Raw genomic sequence first — 19,413 nt, forward strand, 5'->3', positions numbered from 1 at the left:
ATTTACTCTTAATCCCAATAGAAAAAAAAAAGAGTGATAGCTGCATGAACTTTCCTGTTTTCGCTGAATGTTAATTGAACTCGGCGGGTATTAGATAACAGGATGGCCATCACGGTCAGTAAGCTAGTTAACAAAAAATGAAAGACGTTTACAATTTTCTGTAATACGAAATTAGAGCGCAGCTCTTGAGGAGGAAAAGGGGAGGGTACGAAGGGGAAGGTATGCCCCTTTAATTTTTCCCCCTCCGTACCATCTCCTCCTCCTCTCCTCCTGCCCTTCCATTTATCGGGAAATTTAGCGAAAATTCCCCGGCTAAATTTAGCGGCGAAATGCTTCCGCGAAATTTAGCGTGTTAATTTTACCCGCTAAATTTAGCGGGCAAATTGAATTGGTGTTGAGGTCATGTGACGTTAATTTCCCCGTTAAATCTAGCGGGTTAAGGTTCCTCGCTAAATTTAGCGGGGAAACTGACGTCACTTGTCCTCAACACCAATTCAATTTCCCCGCTAAATTTAGAGGGGAAACTGTGACGTCCAATAATGCAACGCGCGCGGTTGCGCCGGCGCCTACGGGAGCATAAGAGCTGGGCTCTAAAACATGTCACTGAAGCTTTTAATTAATGCCAGTTAGGTCATGTAGCCACTGATGTTTTGAAAGCAATGCTTATTAGAGGCTCGAATTTGGGGGGAAAAGGTTACGAAAGAGCTTTGAGATATGCATCGATCCTCTAAAACCGATTCTGAACAGGACGCAGAAGAATCGCCGCAAACCCTGCCCACAATATAGTTTTAGTAGATTGTTCCGACAGCGGCGATAACAATACCCGATACTGTCTCCACATATTTGCGCATGCATCGTGCCGTTTTCGGGTATTGCTATCGAAGGTAACGGAAAGATCTACTAAGACTCATTAATGGCAGAATGACGAAGAAGTGTGACGCAATCGTGAGAGAAACTTCGTCGCTATTTCGCCAGCTTATCCTTGGTGGAGACGCGGACGGCTCGCTGCCCAGATAACAGGGACTTAAGAATAACGCACGGACTTTTAGCGCGCACGCAAGTGCTAAATTTAGCGCTTTTGTTAGGGCACGCACGCAAGAGAGTTTTAGAATAGGGCTTCTCCGGCGCAACGTAGAAACCCAAGCATTTCACGCTTGCAACGCCATCAGGATACAGTAACACCTTTTTTTTTTTTTTATTTCACAGAGGAAATGCTGTAACTTGAGAAAAACAACAACAAGCTTTTGGCCCAGAGTATACATTTTTGAAATGTTTAAAATACGAGAATGCGACGGGAGCGGTCGACCGGTCGTGTCGGCTTCATTGCGTCGCCTCGGCACGAGAGGTCTCGTCTGGTCTCGTGCATACTGGCTTCTGGTCAAAATGTCCAACGAGACGAAATGTCCATCGAGTCAAAATGTCCAATAGGCCACGTGACACCCGTGTCAAAATGTACATCGAGACGAAATGTCCAATCGGGTCAGAATGTCCATCGAGACGAAATGCCCATCGAGACGAAATGTCCAATCGGGTCAGAATGTCCATCGAGACGAAATGTCCATCGAGACGAAATGTCCAATCAGGTCAAAATGTCCATCGAGTCGAAATGTCCGAGACGAAATGTCCACGTGTCATTTTTTATCCGTTCCATGCTGTATACACGCTGTATGGCTTGCGTTAAGAATGCTTATTATGAAAGTTCTTGCAACCCTGTTCAATGCTGCTTATATCAAGTATGCTCGAGTCAGATATGGAATAGAAACGCGCGAAAAACTGCGGGAGGCGCAGAATGCGCCGACCCCTGTCGAAGGCCTTCTGACTAATGCCACTATCAGTGACTTTAATTATAACAAGGGTGCACTCATCTGTCCCCTTTATCGAGGGAAGGAAGCTAGGATGGCAGCGAAAAAAGCATGCGATGCCGAATCTGAAACATGCTGGGTTTCTTCGTACACACTGCGTATTCATGTGCTCGCCCTATCCGGGGGAAAGATTCGGGGTGGACGACTTAAATAATGTAATGACGAATGCACGTGCAATGAGTAATTTCCTCTTGAGTCTCGTTTTAAACGCTTCTGCTGCAAACGTCCGTATGTGAACCTCGTGGACCTGGGCACGAAGCACCCTCCTTGGTTTTTATACATTAAAATTGGCGCAATATAAGATAACATTGTAGAGGCAAAAAGATACAGACGAAAGAGAAGACATAAAACACAACCTTTCTTTTTTCCGTTGGTGTCTTTTTGCGTTTTTCATTCCTTTTAGTCATGAACCAACTACCTAATCCAACGTTTTAGTTAGCGCTATTTTAACTTTGCTTCAATCACCTAATCCATCACCGTATCCTAATTACAAAATATATTATTGCATTTGCTGCCGTTGTTCATCACGTTTAATTATATTGCCTTAGGTGTCTCCTAATTTGCAGGTTAAGTAAGGAAACCCTGTTTTAAGCATCGAAAAATAAGCTGGAGCAATTTAAGCCAATTTTTCGGAACATACCGTAGTCTGATTTATTTTAGGCAATGCTTAGAAATTTTCAGTGCTTAAATGGTGGTCAACATAGCCGGGAATACATGAAGATGAACAGCGTCCGTCACCGGGAACGTGCCCCATTTGTTAATTAAAAAAAAAAAATTCACCCCCCCCCCTTCCCCCCCCCCCCCCCCCCCCCCCACCACCTTTTAACCAGAGCACAAATCTGAAATTTGACATTTTCTTCCAACCGCTAGGGTTACATTTTAGCGGACTACCAGCGTCCGCAACGTAAATTAGTTTTTTTTTTTTTTTTTTTTTGCGATTAGAAATATTTTGTTTTCCCCCAAAAAAGTTTGTCAGATTTCTTTAAGTCATCACCCTACTACCGCTTTAGCGAAAACCCGGGGCGCCTGTAAGTATTCGGAATTCTAAAGACGTCCGTCTCAGCATTATGCAGTGCCAGAGTCTGGGCCAACGATACAAAGAGGTCAAAATGTCTATCGGGTAAAAACGTCCACCGATTCGAAATGTCCAATTGGGTCAAAATGTCCAAAGAGTTAAAATGTTCAACGAGACGAAATGTCCAATCGGGTCGAAATGTCCAAAGAGTCAAAATGTCCAACGAGACGAAATGTCCAAGCAGGTCAAAATGTCCAACGAGACGAAATGTCCACCGAGACGAAATGTCCAATATTGGACATTCTGACCCGTTGGACATTTCGTCTCGTTGGACATTTTGACGTGGAATCGTGCATACTGACACTCACATTCGCACACCCTGTAGTGAACCTTCCCCGAGAAATGTTCGCGCGTTGCCAGCAGCGAGTTGTCGGTGACACTTTCACACTTTGCCGGGTCTTCCAAACTGTTTGTGACGTGCGTCTCCCGTGGGAGTGCAATATCGTCCTGTATGGAAACTCACAGCCGCGAAAATACAGCAGACGTCACGCCGAAGTTGCCGCAGCTGCAGTCCTGGGAGCCGCCATTTTCTAACTGTGCTCGCCTTGCCTTTAGCCACCTTTTCGTTCATCACGTTTGGAGCAAGCGCAAAGGCTCTTTGCGTACGCACGCAATTTCCGAAAAACGGTGTACGCTAAAATAGGGCGCGCAAAGCGCGAAACGCGGTTAGCGTTTGGCGCATGCGCATTGATAACGACGCTACTCTTTGCGCACGAAAAGCCTTTGCTACGCTATTCTAAAACTTCCTCATCGCTATTAGGAAGCTATTAGGAAGTGTATCGACATTTGCGCTTCGGTCACGTTACCCGATAAGATACAATGTATGAGCATGGCACCAGCGGAAATTCAAAAACAATTAGCGCATGAAAAAAAAAAAAAAAAAACTAAAACAAAACATGTGAATATCTTTCATATCCAGGGCCGGAAACAGGTACGTCACCCTTGTACGACTCATTGTTTGCAGGACTTGATGCTCTTCTACATCCAGTTTCGATATCAGCTAGGCGACAAAAGGCGCGCAAACTGATCAATCGATATCTCAAAGCTCGTTGCCTTTTCGGAAATCGTTTAAACTAATGCAGCCTTTAGTAACTGCTACGTTGAGAACTATAATATTAATGCAATATTTAAAAAGTGTAATTGATAAAACTTAGTTGACTATCTAATTAATTTTCTTTTTACAATTATCGCCCTATTCGGGGCGATTCGGGGCCCCCGAAATCTTCCATTTTGCTGGGACCTCCTCTCCCCCCCTCCCCCTCATACACCATTTTGTCATGGGCAGCCCCCCCCCCCCCCCCCCCCCCCTCCCCGAAACAAAATCCTGGCTGCGAGCCTGCCCTATAGCCACTTGGCTGGACGCCTAGAGGAGGAACGAGCTAGCGGAAGAGGCCGGTTTAATTGTAGCTGTTAAGTTGTACTTTGAGATTCATTTCTCATATTATGGACGTAATAACAGAGAGTAGGTTTTAGAGTGCACAGAGCTGACTGCAGGTGCCACACGGTTCTTGAATTCAAAATGGCGATGTGTAACATTTTCGTGTTTTTTTTTTTCGATCTTTTTTTCTTTTTGTTTAACGCATCTATGAAGCCGAGAGCAGAACTGATTTGATTGAGGAATGCAGAAACGAACTAATTTTTTTTTTCGAAACGGTTTGTTAATTACGCTGCTGAATCCAGGATCGAGCCGGAGATCCAACACTTTGCCGTGAGGACGATTTCACGACGCGAACAACGTTCTTGAGTAAACCCCAATTATTTTCAGGGGTACTAATATTCGACGCAACGAATTACTCCAAAACTCGAATATACTAGAAATTCGAAAGTTGAACCGAAATTATTCGGATGATCATTTATTCGATACGAATTCGAAACTAGAATATTCGCACACCCCTAATATTAATTACATATATATATATTTGGAGGAAGTGAAACTCGCAAAACACGTCCTTCTGAATACAACTATATACCCCCTTTTCCCGATCGAAAAAAAAAAAAAAGAGAAGGAAAAAGGGCGTTATATTTTACGGCAGCTCACACGCTTTAGAAGGCACTACTTTCCTTTCATTGGTAGTTAATAACGTCACCTTGAGCAGAACAAGAGTATGTGCAAAAACCTAGCAAATCCCGTCGTGTTTTTTGTTTTTTTTTATTTTTGTTTGGCTGTTAAAGACTCTCGGGCTCCCGAGCGCTGTCCAGTTCTAGATCAACGATCTGCATTCACGCGTTAAACGGCATCAGGAACGCTCGACTCCTACGTGTTTCTGATCCTCGCCCGAAGATTGGCTTCTTGTCACCAGTCCCTTGGTGAGTCGATCCACGTGTGCGGCTATGGCAAAAACGCGTGCCCGCTTCGTCTGGCAAGTCCTACACAGGCCGTTCCAATAATCGCCTTTCGCGCGCTGTCATCTTTGTCTACTTGGTTGTGGAGAGAGTTCTGAGCAGCTCATTTAGCTTGCGAAATGTCAGGCGCCGCGCGTGCTAGCTTCTACAGCCTAGTAAATGGGCAGTTTTTGCCTGGCTGACAAGCGCTGTAGAAAAGGTGCACTCTGTTTCGTCATAAAGCGGCAAACGGCAACAGCTACGCCACCCCAGCGAGCGAATCAGAGAGCGGCAGAACGACGGATGTCACAAGATCATACCATGTTTCCTCGACTTTAATAGACACAATATTTACGAACAAAACCCGTGGGTCTACTTCCGTGTTGAGCGGGTGGATACCCAAATCACCGCGATTTACCGGATATAGCTAACGTATACCTTCACGCGAAAATGCTATCAGCATAGAGGATGCATTGTTGCGGACTATCGCGTGTTTGACAGCGCGTTATTCGCTACGTTTCTTGTGCAGGACGCGATGATTGGCTGTATCTGTGTTGTGTAAGAAAGGAAACGTAAGAGTCTTGTTCGTAAGTAGTGAGTATATTGCTCGAGTAAAGAGGCAATGTGTGTGTAAGCGTTGTAAATGCAAAAAGGGGGGGGGGGATGAAAGCTAATAGTGTGAGTAAAGGCGGTATAGTAGTCAGAGTGAACTCCTAGCTCTTGCGCGCGGGAGATGGCGGGTGCTTCACAGTACACATCCTCAGGCTCTGACTGACTCGAGAGGAAATGGAGTTCGAAGGTGTCTCCTTCGGCAATTGGGCAGTTTTTATCTGCGCACCGATAACCGGATCACTCTGGAGTGCGCCTGTAGGCTCAACGGTAAAGAGCTGCGCGCGAACTGGCCCATTAACCAGTGTAGGTGAGGACAGTATAGTTCCGAGGCGCTGCCTCAATATGTATACCAAATATACATATTGAGTCTATTCCGGTGAATATACGGCTGAATTTCTTGAATCGAGGGGCCGCTTACGCCATGTAACCATCTTTTTAATATTGTATATAATAACACATTTTCTCAAAAATTTACCCGTGTAGCGGAAGCGTTTCTTCACTTCTCAACTGCGTGTGCACGCACCCGGTTGCGAACTCCCCCCACGCAACTTGGGAGTTGCGGATCACCAGCGGCGCGCCGACAGGCAACTGGTGACGTCGACTCTGAGTCGCTTAATCGCAATCGGATTACAGTTCCGCGAGTGGAAAATTGACAGTTAACCGCACCCCGCTAATCTCAATAACACCAATTTGGTCACCACCGGACTTCCACAAGTTACAAAAAATCGAGAAAAAAAACTGGACGGATCAATATTTTTGGCATTCTAAGATGCCACGTCGTCAGTATTTATACAAAAATACGCTAACTGTTACACTCAATTCCTTGTGCCTTTTAAGCGCTGGAAATTGCAAATCGAATCTTTGGCACTCCGCACCAATGGAGGATTCACCAGGGCATAAGTTCGAGGAGGAGTTGTGCACACCACAGTCTTATGACCGCGCTAGCTGGCACGTTTTGCGTCCCAAATCTCCTGTTTGACTCTGCCCTAAGTTATGATACTCCCTTGACCACCAAAAAGCGCTAAAGGAGAAGAGAAAGCTCGCTTCATGGTTGAGCGAACGAGTCCAATCTTCATATACTCGGACACGTTTGTTTAAGCACTCGTGTAGGTATTCGTGCGGAATATTAAAAAAAGAAAAAAAAAAGGGGGGGGGGGTTATCATGTAAAAATTTTCGGTGCACATATTGTTCCTTAAGTTACGATACGATACGATACGAACTTTATTTTTCACCACGAGTACAAGTGGTGAATGGGAGGCCGAAGAAAACGCTGCATAAATGCAGCTTGACGAGGCTCCGGGCCCCCCATTCAGCAGCTACGAAGGAGTACATACAGTACACTCGTCAAAAACGAAAAAATCAAATGAACAAATTGAATATTTGGCTGTTGGACAATTGCACAATATCTATGTTTTTAACAAAATATTCGTTCAGAATAGACGGTAAGGCATAACTTATTTTTTGTTGTCCATAGTTTGTTCTACATTTCGGAATTTGCCAGGGCTGGTGATTTCTCGATGAATAATAATCACTTTTTTCTTTTAAATCAGACAGTTGAAGAATTACATTTGAGCGTCCTAATGCCGCATATTTATACGCCATCGTTAAACGATAGTTATAGATTTGGTGAATATTAATAATCTTGTACGACTTGAACAGTGAATCCGTATGATGTATGTAGGGAACGTTACCTATTATTCTTAGCACTTTTTTTTGCAATAAGTGTATTATATGCAAGTTAGAGTAAGACGTGTTACCCCAGATGAGGGTGCAGTAACATCATTGAGAATAAAATAAGGAATTGTACAAAACCTTTTTTACGCTGGGTGGAAGAACGTGCCTATGCTTGTTCATAATTCCTGCGACTTTGCCTAATTTAGAGCAGAGATGTTTTACGTGATTTGTGCAGAGCATGTTTTCGGAAAAAATGACTCCGAGAGTTTTTATGCTATTCACAAATTCAATGTATGAAGACCCGAAATGAAGAGGAGTGTAAACTCGATTACCTGAGCCGCGTGGGCGAAACATCATTGCTTTTGTTTTCGAAGTATTTATAGTCAAGCAATTGGACTGAGACCATACTTTTAACTTTGAAAGAAATGCGTTAGCTTTATTTATGAGGGCCTCTTCGGATATATCAGAAAAAAAGATACTCGTGTCATCCGCATAGATTATATATTTACAGTTTGAATCAATGTTCACAATATCATTAATATACAACAAAAAAAGAAGTGGTCCTAGAATACTTCCTTGGGGCACTCCAGCTGATATGGTTAATGGAATTGATTTCTCATTATTAATTTGCACAAACTGGGTACGATATTCTAAATAAGATTTGATTAGAGCATGAGGAAGATCACGAATGCCGTAAGCATATAGTTTATCTAACAAAATGGAATGATTTATACAGTCACATGCTTTGCTGAAGTCTAAAAATATCCCAAGCGTTAAGGTTTTTACTTCGAAATTCTTAAGTATTTCTTCTTTTTGAACCAATAACGCTGTTTCGGTTGACTTATTCTTTCTAAGTCCAAATTGACAATCAGTAATTATACAGTGCTTATCACAAAAGTTAACAACACGAGAGTGAATTATTTTTTCTAGACTTTTTGAAAACACAGGAAGTATAGATATAGGACGGTAGTTCCCTAGTTCATTTTCGTTACCTGCTTTAAACAACGCTAAAACTTTTGCAGTTTGCATTTTTTGGGGAAAAGTGCCAGATGATATTGCGAGGTTGAATATGTATGTTAGACAGGGAGCAATAATATCTATCACATACTTGATAGGTTTAATTTGCAAGTCATCGGCATCACGACTGTGATTATTATTAAGAGACAAAATAGAAGAACAAACCTCAATTTCATCAGTAGGGTAGATAAATAGTGAATCCGAAATTGACGAAATGTGATCTGACGCTTTAGGATTGTAAAAGCTATTTGCTATATTCACGAAATAGCTGTTAAATGCATTTGCCAAATTCAAACCACTCAATGTTTCGCCGTTATGGTTTATGTTTTCAATTTTGCTTGATTTATAGGACATATTAAGAACACTGTTTATACGTTTCCACAATAAATCTGCTTTCTTTAGGCACTCCACATCAAATAGATTAGAGTAATAGAGTTTTTTCGACTTTCTAATTTCCCTAGTTAATTGATTTCTATATTTTTTTAATTGTTCAAGTGCCGTTTTTTCACGGGTAGCAAGAAATATTTGATAAAGGTGATATTTTCTACGTGTCTTTTTAAAAAGTGTAGGGGTCATCCATGGCTTTCGTCCCTTTCTGGCAAGTTTAATGGTTTTATCTGGGAAACAGTCAAAATAAAGTTGCTTAAACTTTTTAATAAACGTGTTGTATGCGCTATCTACGTCATCAGAATGGAATACATCGTACCAATCTGTAGTCATTAATTTCTGCCTAAATGTATCTAGAGCAGCTTGGGTAATGTTTTGAACAGTCACAGTATCTGAATTACGTTATGACACCTATTAAATATCAGTACTATCGAAATAAAAACATTTCTCATTCGTGAATTAAACAAAAAGTGACGGCTATTTACTTTTTATTTGTAAAGGTCGCGGTAACGTGTCACACATAATTTGAGGTAAGGTAGCGTTCCTTTTATTTAAATATAATCAATAACGCGTTTTTTTTTGTGTGTGTGTGTGTGACACCAGGATGTTTATACATTATACGTAGATTTTTTTCTCTAAATATTTTATAACCTCTTTGTAGGGACTTTTTCACTACTTCGAGTAACTGGTTTTATTGCTTAGTCTAGTCATTTCGTCCACTCGCCTTGTTATAACTGTTTTTTTTTTACTTGACTGAAATGTTTGGCAAGTATAGAGCGGGACTCTCAGTGGCCCCTAGTCACTGAGAACTTAAGAGACGCAGGTTGTGACGAGTTTTGACACCTCTCATCATCGCTTCGCAGGCAATAATGGAGTCCGACATTATCCATAGAGAACGCCGGAGAATGAAGCGATAAGCGCGAACATCGCAAGTCACGAACTCTGTTTCTTATACTGTCAGTGGTTATTAGAGCTCGGGCAATTCCTTACCGAATCACTCGAGTGCTTGTGGGATGCGTTTACGTGCTCACAAGCACTTCGAGCGATCAGATGTTTTTGATATGCTTCACGTCACATCACTGTGGTCATCGCCCCATTCGTTAACTAATACTACCGCACGGTTTAAAAGATTTCATTCACCTCAAGCAGAAGAAAAAAAAAAAGAAAACATCAGAAAACGAAATTTAACAATTAAGAAAAAAAAAACGCTTTTTTTACATAATCTTTTTTGACATATCACATTCCTGTACATAATACCGACGAAATATAAACCTGCGTCGCGACCGAGGGGTTGTTTTTAGTAAAACCTCGTACATATATCGCGAAAGAAAAAAATGTAAGCGAATAGATAAAAAGAAAACAAAATATTAGGGAAATCATTGTAGCTGAAAATACGCAATTATGCGTAAACATACGGTGCAAGAGTGTAAAAAAGATATTAAAAATAAAAGATGTCTGTAAGCAGATTTGTACGTAATATGTTACAGCTAACAATATTCCTTGTAACCCGTGACAATTTTTGTGGCTTGGTTGTCATGCATCGATATAAAGATCCCGGGCTCTCGGTGCAAACAATATTAGGCAAACTTCCAATGTAAAGGTGTTTGGTTCTAACAAAAAACGCATATATATATATATATATATATATATATATATATATATATATATATATATCTGTGTGTCGAACCGAAAAAAATACTGGTTCGGTTACGGTTCAGGTTCAGGTAAATTTATTTTGTTCCGGTTCAGTTCCGGTTCGATTAATTCGATCCGCGAACCGGTTCGTGAACCGGTTCGGGGCGCTGAACCGGTTCGCGAACCGGTTCGGAAATTATAAATGACAAATTGCAACATCAAAATAAATTACAAATAAAACATCTGAAATCAGCACATACGAAACGGGATACATCGTAGTGTAAGGCTCAGGGATTTCTACCAGGAATGGTTTCTTTATGTGCACTCAAAGGTTACCTCACCGACGTTTAGGCATTCGGACTTCATCTAATTCGGTCCGACGCAGTAGCTCTAAAATCCGCGACCTCTTCACAAACCCACTTACAAGTAGAACTCGCTAACTATACCGCCACCTCGGCGTGTAAGCAACTGAAGGAACAGTGGGGAGAAAGTACAGCTTTCTTTATTTGAACTAGCCTTCGGTAACTCAAATTAGACCCTTAAAGAAGTTTTCATTAAACAAGGTACGGAATATGAAAAAGACTCCACCGAACGCAACGCCAGAAGGACGTAATAGGATAAATATTAAAATAGAAGAGTTCGCTGTCTCACGAATATGTTAGCTTCTAAGTGCCTATACGAAACCGGATGCATTATTATCAAACTCCACAGCCTTTTCATTTCTCATTCCGATCGAAGCAAGCTTCAAGAACTCGCGCGTTCTAGAAACGTGTTATGAAATGAGCACACAGCAGCATTTAGGATTTACGAGATTGTAAGAAAATGAAATCCCGTGACGCGATTTTTTTTTTTTTTTTTTTGCACAGTTTTTCAATTCTTTTTCTTCCGTGCAAGCCGCGACGAGCGCAATACTGGTTCCTCTGTCAAGATTCATGGATGCAGCGTTTGTCAAGATTTATGGATGCAGCGTTTATATTCCTAAGACTGAGTGGAGAAGAAAAATATGTAAGCGAGGTGTGTGTCAGTTGACGGCACTTAAAAAACAAATGGCATTGATAGCACATTCATTGTCAACAGCGCGTGGCCGAACCGTTTTGATATGAGCCGGTAACCGTTATTTTTTTTCCGGTTCGGGTTCATCGCGATAACAATATAACGGTTCGGATTCGGGTTCAGTTCCGGAAAAAAATACCGGTTCGGTTCCGGTTTTCGGTTCGGTTCCGGTTCGACACCCTGATATATATATATACCTATATATAAACGGCCACAATGCACGGAAATTGGTGCAGCGGATCTGTGCGCGCCTTATCATTTTGTCCTTTTCATTCTTGATAGTTTGCATCCGAAGTTTGGATTCCAAAAGTTCGAGACAATTAACAATGCCCTCCTCGGTTATCGTGTCTATGACAGTTTGTACAAGGGTGACTTTTAGCAAGCCGTTACCATGTTTTGTTGTGCCGCGCACTGCCGGAGCCTTTGAAGCATGCTTTGAAGCCCACGCCGCGCGGTCACGGTGCCACCCGCAGTCACCTGCGGGCGCACGCTTAAAAGCATGCTTCAAAGGCTTCGGCAGTGCGCGGAACACGGTAACGGTTTGCTAAAAGTCACCGATATCACAACAGGAGGGAACGCTCCGTCTTCCGCTGAAATAAAGTTCAACACGGAAATTGGCTGAAGACGATGTGATAACAACTGGCATGCTGCTCAAAAGGTATTTAAGCACCTGGAACTTTTTTCTTTGGAAATACACTTTTTTTTTGTTGCTTTTTTCTTAAACTAATTTTTAATGAAACCTCCAGGTTGCTCACATCCCTGTCATCCTTTTTGTGCGTGTGCTTTTTGTAACCTAAATAAAAATAGTAATGTTTTTTTTTCTTACAATATTAGGGCGTCATCGGTAGAACGCGTATTTTGACAATATATTGCGTTTTTGTTTGCCTCTTTAAATCAACTAAAAAAATAGAAAAAAAAAACAATAGATGATTTAGATTTTTGTTTTAGTAAGATTGTTAAATTGTAGATTCCCGACTAGACTGTGGTCGGCTGTCGCAGTTGAGGGACGGTGCTGTGGAGCATTATACCTGACATCAAGCTGAGAAACATTGAGCTGATGGCGGCCGACCCGTGCTACACGCATTTTGAACTGCATATCGAGATTCTATCTGTGGTTCCCGTGGATCTCCTGATGTCATGATCACTCATATATCGAAAAAGCTCCGTGATCTTATTTACCGACCTCTCAACCAAGGCTCGACATGGGTTCAGAGCTAATGCAAGATAAATATTTAAAAAACAAAAAACAAAAAAAAAAACATTCCTCTAACACAGTGGTTCTCAACCATTGATGTTTCGCGGATCCCTTCAGGATCGGCGGAGATGGTGGAGGACTCCGCTCGCGGTAAGGGGACGGGGAAGGTGTAGGTTAATTATGATAATGATTCAATAAATGGATATAAATAAGGGCTGGTGGGCAGTAGGCTTCTCTTACTGACATATAGACGAGAAAACTCACCCGACAGGTTGGAACGTTTCTTCTCAATCTAAGAAGAGACAACTTTTATTGCCGGGCTTCACTGATGACGCTGGCCTTCGCGGACCCCTAGAATGCCTTCGCAGAACCCACAGGGTCCGCGGACCCCCATTTGAGAACCACTGCTCTAACACCACCCGGTTTCTTCCCTTTACATCTTCATCAAGATTTTCCTGCACGGCTCCTTTCTCGTCTTTAATTTCCATTGTTATTTAGACAACAATATCCCATTTAATTTGTTTTGTTAATATTTTTTATATATTTACTGCCTTTAAATTAGTTCTGCTAATTTTTCTAGCTTTTCTCGTTTAATTCGCTTTGCTCTTGCATGTACCCTTTTGTATAATTTTGAGCTTTGTCAGTCATTTTCTTGACTGTTGTTTTACCTCACCAAAAGGCATGCTCGTTATATTCATTTATCTTAGAGGAAAAATCCTAGTGAATTGCGTAGCGTGTACGTTATGCATGTTAATGTATAACTGCGCGAAGTTCTCTTCCTCAGTCAGGCTTGTCGTCTGTATGGATTCTACAAAGTGCCGCAGAGAATAAGTCGTGACTTATACTGATTTCCTCACCTAAAGGTTCTTCCAATGTGCCCGCTCTGTATGAGGGGCAATCGATAGCAAGTTTCTTATTATGAAGCTTTTTTTTTTTTTTTTTTTTTTTTTGCATTACGTCGCGCACTGAGCATTACTTTTAGTCGCTTCCACATTTCGTGCATCTGCTTGGAAATTGATAAAAAAATAAAACGAAAAAAAAAGAGGTGAAAAAGAGAGCGGTCGAAAGAAACCATCTAAATGCCAAATTAAAAAAAAAAAAAGAGAGGCCAAAACGGTTAGCGTTTTTAGATGAATCCATGGAAAGGTTTGCCTTGCAACCAAATAAATATTTTTCGTAGGAGGCCCGCTCCTAAACTGGACAAGTTTCCTTTATTTCCCTTAATCGGCACTAAATCACCTGGGGAGCCCAGCACGTGGCCATCGTTGATAGCGTTACTGACAGCAGCTTAGTAGTAATTTCGGGGACGCTGTCACCAATAGACGAAATACGTTGTTTGAGTATAGGGCCGCGGAGTTGTTTTCGTATAATAATAATAATTGAATTCTCCTTTATGTCAGTTAAAGGGGCGGTGCAACGATATTCAATTGGAATGTTTTTCACTTTACAAGAGCTTACTGGCACTAGTGGGACTCGAGGATACTCGCACGCAACGCCACTAGCCAAGAAACTCCTTTGTTTCGCTGTAATTTTGAAAACAAAACAGAGTGTTTTCATTCAATCTCTCCTTCGCAAAACCTGATGACGTAGCTGGGCGGTAGCTGTACCGCCCAGTGACGATATTTGAATGCGGCTCATAGATTGGACCCGAGCATGGCGTGGACACTCGATTTGGGCTCGTGATAATTGCTAGCTCGAGACGCATTCGGATAGTGTCCTGTGTCCAATTGCTGCAATGACGACAACAGCCGAACCATAACAATGTCTGTTGCTCAGCGCGTGTCCTGTGCCTTGCCAACCCCAGCGCATGGCTGTGATCAACATTGGCGGCATATAATCGACTCCAGATCACGTGGCGCTTGTTTTGGCTGCGAGTTGAGGGGGTGAACGCTGCTCGTTTTTCTTTATTTTTTTCTGCGACTTCAATTGCGTGTGGTGAAAAACAAACGGGTATTTCACAGGTCCGTAACGTCAGGGATTTGTTCTAAGCGGTATTTGCGCAAAATACAAAAGTCGTTGCATCGCCCCATTAAGGAATCCATGACTACGACCGCTGAGTAAAAAACACACCACGAATGTCTTACTTTTGTCTCTCGCTGAGCTTTCGCCTGCCATCTAGACTTTGAAGATACTAAATTTCTGGTTGTCAATTATTACCGATCAGGATTTGTTGGTTAAATCAGCTGTGATGTTCATTAGCACTCTCACTAACTTTTTTTAAATGAAATATGAATAAATGAGTAGATTTAAAAGGTTGCTTGAATCTTTGCTTTTGTAATTTAAGCATTTTTGTGATTCCATTTTATATATACCCCCTGCCTCTTTCCCATTAAACACAGAAAAATAAATAAAAATTGGCTATGCTTAAGAAAAGGTAACAAAAAACAGAACCAGTTTAAAGTGACAGTACACAGTTCTCTCATTTATTAAATATTTTCAAACAATGTTCGCCAAAGTTTGCGTTCGAAAATTTTAAATGCTAAAAAACATTAAGCTCCACTTATCAATGCTTTTTGTTTATGTTTCTCTCCAACATGCAGTAATAATAATTAAAAAAAAAGTGGTCATGTGGTTTTTATTGTCTAGGCGGTTCCCGAAACCACGCGGTACTTCTCACCTCGTTCATCATTTGACTATTCCGGTTCTCCTAAGACGTTTTGAAAAGTGCTGATGAAGTTATACACGCTCATGTTCGTACATTTCACAGGCTCTTGACGGAATATCATTTACAAAATAAGAGGTAGGAGCCTTAGCTCAAATCGCTCGTACAAAAGAACCTTATAAAAACAAGCCAATGAAGGGGGTTCAATAAAACGCCACAAAGGTGACCTTAGAGGTGGTACACTCATCATACTAAAAATTCACAAATGTAAAGTTCTGGATCCCCCCTCCCCCCTAAAAAAAAAAAAGAAAAAGCAAGAAAGGAAAAACGTGTTATTATATACATGGAGAGAAAAGGGGAAACAAACCCTGTGACTAACGCTGAATACTGGCAGGTGGTACCACATACATTCGGATCTGCTGTATCTGCTTTCAAATAGTCATGTACAAAAAACAAAACAAAAACGAAAAAAAAAAACATTCATAGTTTTGTTTTATGAAGCGCCGTCTATGAGTAGTGTCGTCAACCACACGGTTTGTTTCCGTTTTTCTCCATGTGCATAAGTTTCTTGTTTTTCCCTCCTTGCGTCCCCCCCTTCCCCCTTCCCCGATAAACCAATACACCAAGGAAATTAAGGCATGGTCAATGCAAAACCTAAGGGGGGGGGGGGGGGGGGGGGGAGGGAGCTTTAGGGTAGTTTTATTACACTCAGGTAATTGGCTTGCATGGTTATGCGTTTTTTTTTTCCTACGACTGAATAGCGCTCGCGAGTACTTTGCATATATCTTTACTGCAGGTTTCAGTAAAACTTCAAACATTCGTAAATTTCCCATATTCTGAAGGTTTGGAAGCCGTTATAAAGATCACTGATGTTTCGGTCGCTCTCGAGTCTTTTGGAAACAATACATCTTCAAGATGACACTTCGATTCGTTTATTAGCACAAAACTTTATCACAATAAATAAATAAAGTTAAATTGATAGTACTTTCTCACCGTTCAAACCAGTGCATATATAAGGTACCACATAGTTTCATTTGATTTGCAAAAAGCCTGTCGGGTGGGGTCATAGATTTGTGTCAAATCGGGAGACCCAAAACATACTGACACTGATGCACATTACAAATGCAAACACAATCAATATCATGCACAAAAAAAAAGCCAGACCTTTAAAAAAAATCGAGAATTTTGAGCGAATCTTAGGACGACATCGACAAGCTTGTCTGACTTAAAATGAAACCACAATTTAAGTTTTTAACTTCAACCTCGGTGGCTTATATTGGGAAACAACCCGTGAAATCAGATTATGCTAATGCAGTGGGATATTACTTTGTTCCAAATACATATCCCCATTTCAAATATTTTAAAATAGTTTTTCAGTTGATCATGGTATGCCAGGTAGAGAGGGTCGCTGTAGCTTTTACACATGAAAGCATGCACATGCTTAACTTCGGCGGATGTCGTCTCGGCCTTGACGCTTCACGAAAAACCTGCTGCGCTAATTTCAACAGTGAGCACAATGCTCGCACAAACGTTTCGGGTACACTAAAATTAATCTCCAACTCTTTCATTTTCGGTTCTGGAATGTATACGTGGCTCAGGAAACGTATATGAGTATAACAGGTGGCTTAGAAAGCAAAGTACCACAATCATTAATAACCTGCACTGTTTGTCTCCTTGGCGAATACCTCGTACCGGTTTAATCCATCACTTTACCGATCGGGGTGAGCAAAACTGTTACACACATCGCAACTACTGTCACCATTAAAGTTTACCCGCTGTTATTTTGTCGTTCTTCCCTCGACCATGTGTGAGGGCGCGGGTATTTGTGCGTGCGTGTTATTTGGTGCGTCAAATTATCAGTCGGCATTCGAGAGAATGCAGAATTCCAGACTGTATAGGTCAAATAACTGTATTAAGCGAAACATTAAAATCAGAAGCTCCTGTAAAACAACTCGCGAGCCAGAACGCAAAGCTGTCCCATTTCTATCAATTTGTTATAAAGAAAAATTTCTGGTTGTATTGCTTCAACCAGTATGGTTTCTTAACGTGCACATTTGGATTTCCGTATAACATGAGTTTATGCACACTTACAAAGCACGCGTAGTATGTTCTAAATACGAATTCCAAGACTACTAGAATTATACCGGGATAAAAGTCACTTGTGTGCACTCGAGATCGGCCAATTTAACGCGGAATTACTACAAAAGAAAGTCTTTGTAGTAAGTTCGCCAGAAGTACACTAGAAGTATGCTGTTTGTTGCTAAGGGAATTCAGAACTATTTTAAAACGCTGACCTCGGAACAAAGGAGTCCCTTGATTTTTTTATTACAACAAAAACATTTGTGTTGGTTATATAGCAAAGAGTTATTAGGGACACATAGTCTCGAGCATTTACACAATATACAAAGTGCAGAAATTTGTGTTTCAGGTCTGTGTACAAGCAGATTTAATAATTTCCCTTCATTTAAGCGCGATGGCAATATAGCATCTTCTTATTCGTAAATAATGGAAATCTGTTGACTTTGCCTTGACTTCTATCTATTACGCAACACGGAACGCCTCTTATTTTTTTTTTATTTAGTTTTCGTGGGAACAAACGGCAATCTCGTATAACATTTTCTTTTTTTCTTTTCAAGTAGCCATAATTGCAGTTACGAGCTTTCAAAATAACTTCGCAGAACCCCTGGTTTAGCCTAGAATGGAAAGTTTCGAAACTTCTATTTACCTGTCTACTTTTAACTTACAGAGCCGATCAGTTGACAACGTGACCAACATTAGGGGCACATGTTGGAGAAGTTCTTGGCAATGTTACGAACGAAGCATCGCGTGTCACACATTCAGTGCCATTCCAACGCGTGGTCTGCCTGCACTACGCGTTGGACCGCATGAAAGAACCGATCGCACGTACCTGCCCGACTTGGTGATGACCATTTCGGTGCCGAAAGTGTGAAACCTCTCCCAGAGTTCTTTGGACTCGAGCGTCACCTTGGGGTCGTCTTGCACTCCGTCGTCCTCGGGCTCTAGTCCCGGCGGCGGCCGCAAAAGCGGCGCACCTCGGTGTGCGGCCGCCAGCAGGTCTTCGGCCGTCAGCGGAGGACACGGTCCCGCGGCCCCGGGATGCAACTTGGGAAACAGCGACGCCGGAAAGCCCGCCAGTGCCGGCAAGTACGGCGGCTGTGCGCCGCCGAGCAGCGAGTGCACCGAAAAGTCCTGCGGCGTGGGGCGCACGGCCGGCATGAGGAAGGGCTGGAAGGCCATCGCGTCACCGGGCGAAGATCGCATCTCCAGCGGCGGCGGCGGCAGCGGCTGCGGTGACGGCGACGCTGTCGTCTGCAGGAGCGCGGAGCCGCCTGCTGCTGCGTCGCGTTGCTCGGCCGCCACGGCTCTGGGGCGCTAGGCGCGACACCGCTCGACTCGGGGACGACAGCAGCACTCTAGCCGGAGGCGTGCCTGCGATGCCGCCGCGCGAAAATGACGGGCCCCACATCCCGGGTGATTAGCTATTCTCGCGTCAGGGGCCGCCGCTCCGGCGCCGCAGCCGTGACGTGGCAGCGCAGACGCCGCCATTCGCCGGCCCTCGCGGCCCCGCTCCCAGGATAATGAGAGGGGCGTCGAGCGCGGCACCTTCCGAGTGGCGCCCCCTTCGTCGCCCGCCGACGCGCGTCGAACGCTCGCGGCTCTCGGCGATGCGCGTTTTTGGGGGCCTCGGCAACAGCCGACGGCTGCCTAGACGCACTCCGAAATGCGCCCCCGATCTAGACGGCCCCACGACTTCGATTCAACTTTCGAATCTCCATCGATTAGTTCAAAATCGTGGACTAGAACGGCGCGTTAAAACGGAGTGTCTGCGGCTCACACGAAAGCTGCCGACGCCGTCACCCCCCCTCCCTTCCCCCCCACCATGTGGGAGGCGGGGCTACTGGAGAAACACGCCCTCTGACGTCATGAGTGACGTGTTCGATTCTTCGGAACGCCGCG

At 42.8% G+C, this 19,413-nt stretch overlaps 1 protein-coding gene across 1 annotated transcript in view; it reads right to left on the reverse strand.

The window, feature by feature from the left end:
* Positions 1–19,011, reverse strand: part of LOC8030988 (optomotor-blind protein) — a 94,244-nt gene extending 75,233 nt beyond the window's left edge. Inside the window, exon 1 of the mRNA XM_042290979.1 lies at positions 18,344–19,011. Coding sequence (XP_042146913.1) covers positions 18,344–18,717 — 374 coding nt within the window. The 5' untranslated portion in view covers positions 18,718–19,011. The remainder of the gene's footprint in view (positions 1–18,343) is intronic.
* Positions 19,012–19,413: the final 402 nt, after the last annotated feature.

The sequence above is a fragment of the Ixodes scapularis genome, unplaced genomic scaffold (genome assembly GCF_016920785.2).
Source record: "Ixodes scapularis isolate PalLabHiFi unplaced genomic scaffold, ASM1692078v2 PGA_scaffold1__304_contigs__length_218370807, whole genome shotgun sequence".
In the NCBI taxonomy this organism is placed as follows: Eukaryota; Metazoa; Arthropoda; class Arachnida; order Ixodida; family Ixodidae; genus Ixodes; species Ixodes scapularis.